At 41.4% G+C, this 1,103-nt stretch overlaps 1 protein-coding gene across 1 annotated transcript; it reads left to right on the top strand.

Moving 5' to 3' along the window:
- The first annotated feature begins 214 nt into the window (after positions 1 to 214).
- LOC148572511 (uncharacterized) lies at positions 215 to 712 on the top strand. Its single transcript, XM_088507560.1, has one exon. It carries the CDS (start codon positions 215 to 217, stop codon positions 710 to 712), a length of 498 nt encoding a protein of 165 aa, XP_088363686.1.
- Positions 713 to 1,103: the final 391 nt, after the last annotated feature.

The following is a 1,103-nucleotide window of genomic DNA, read 5'->3' as shown; positions in this document are numbered from 1 at the left end:
GCAGTAGTGAGATTTATCAAAGAAAATATAATATGCAGGTTCGGGCTACCAAGTGTTCTAGTGTTCGATAATGGAACCCACTTTGTTAACCAAAGAGTGTGGGGGTGTTCTTGAACAATACCAAATCAAACATCACAAGTCTTCCCCTTACTACCCGCAAGGCAATGGCCAGGCAGAGGCTACTAACAAGAGCCTTTTGAAAATACTCACAAAGATGGTGACCGATGCTCATAAAGATTGGAGTGAATACCTACCACTTGCTCTTTGGGCTTACAGAACAACCAGACATGGAACAACCGGAGTAACTCCCTTCTCGTTGGTTTATGGGGTTGAAGCTGTACTGCCAACAGAGATTGAAGTGCCCACCGCCAGGATGTTGTTAGACGAGGCAAGGGATCGTGAAGCTGAGTTGCAAGAATTGGAAGAAAAAAGAGAAGTTGTGGGAAGCAAGATGGAGGAATACCACCGGAGACTAGCGTTAGCTTACGACAAGCATGTTCAGCCCAGGGTGTTCCTAGAGGGTGATCTGGTGCTAAAATCAGTAGACGCAGTAATGAGAAAGATGTCTTTGCCAAAATGGGCTCCCAAATGGGAGGGTCCTTACATTGTTTCTGAAGTACACCCCAACGGACACTGTATCCTACTGGACCCAGATCATGGAACAACCACTGGCCCCATCAATTTCAAGTATGTCAAGAAATACTATGCCTAATTTCAGCTTTAGTAATTCAAATTTCAATTCTAAAAGGCTTCTTTATCAAGAGCCAATGTTTATGTTATATTATTCTACAAGCATCCTTCAATACATGAGAAAACTGCTTTAGCAATCATACACTCAAAAAATGCGAGTGATGCATCTTAAGAAATTTACAGTACAAAATAGTTCCAAAAAAGTGAAGTGTCCCACCCTCCAAGCTCCTAAAAAGAGTCGAGCATAAATAGGGCAAGAAAGTTATGGGTACCTTCCTTTTCTTTGCCTAAAAAAAAAAGAGGCAGAAAAAAATAGCAGTAAATAATCCTGCTCATCTTAAAATCATACCCTCCCCCTGCAAAAAAAATGTGTGTATCCAAAATAAAATGATCACATAAGCAGGTAAAGCCCC

Source organism: Arachis ipaensis, chromosome B3 (genome assembly GCF_059453495.1).
Source record: "Arachis ipaensis isolate K30076 ecotype BB chromosome B3, ASM5945349v1, whole genome shotgun sequence".
NCBI lineage: Eukaryota > Viridiplantae > Streptophyta > Magnoliopsida > Fabales > Fabaceae > Arachis > Arachis ipaensis.
The sequence above is the reverse complement of the archived record's forward strand: the minus strand, read 5'-3'. Positions and strand labels throughout refer to the sequence as shown.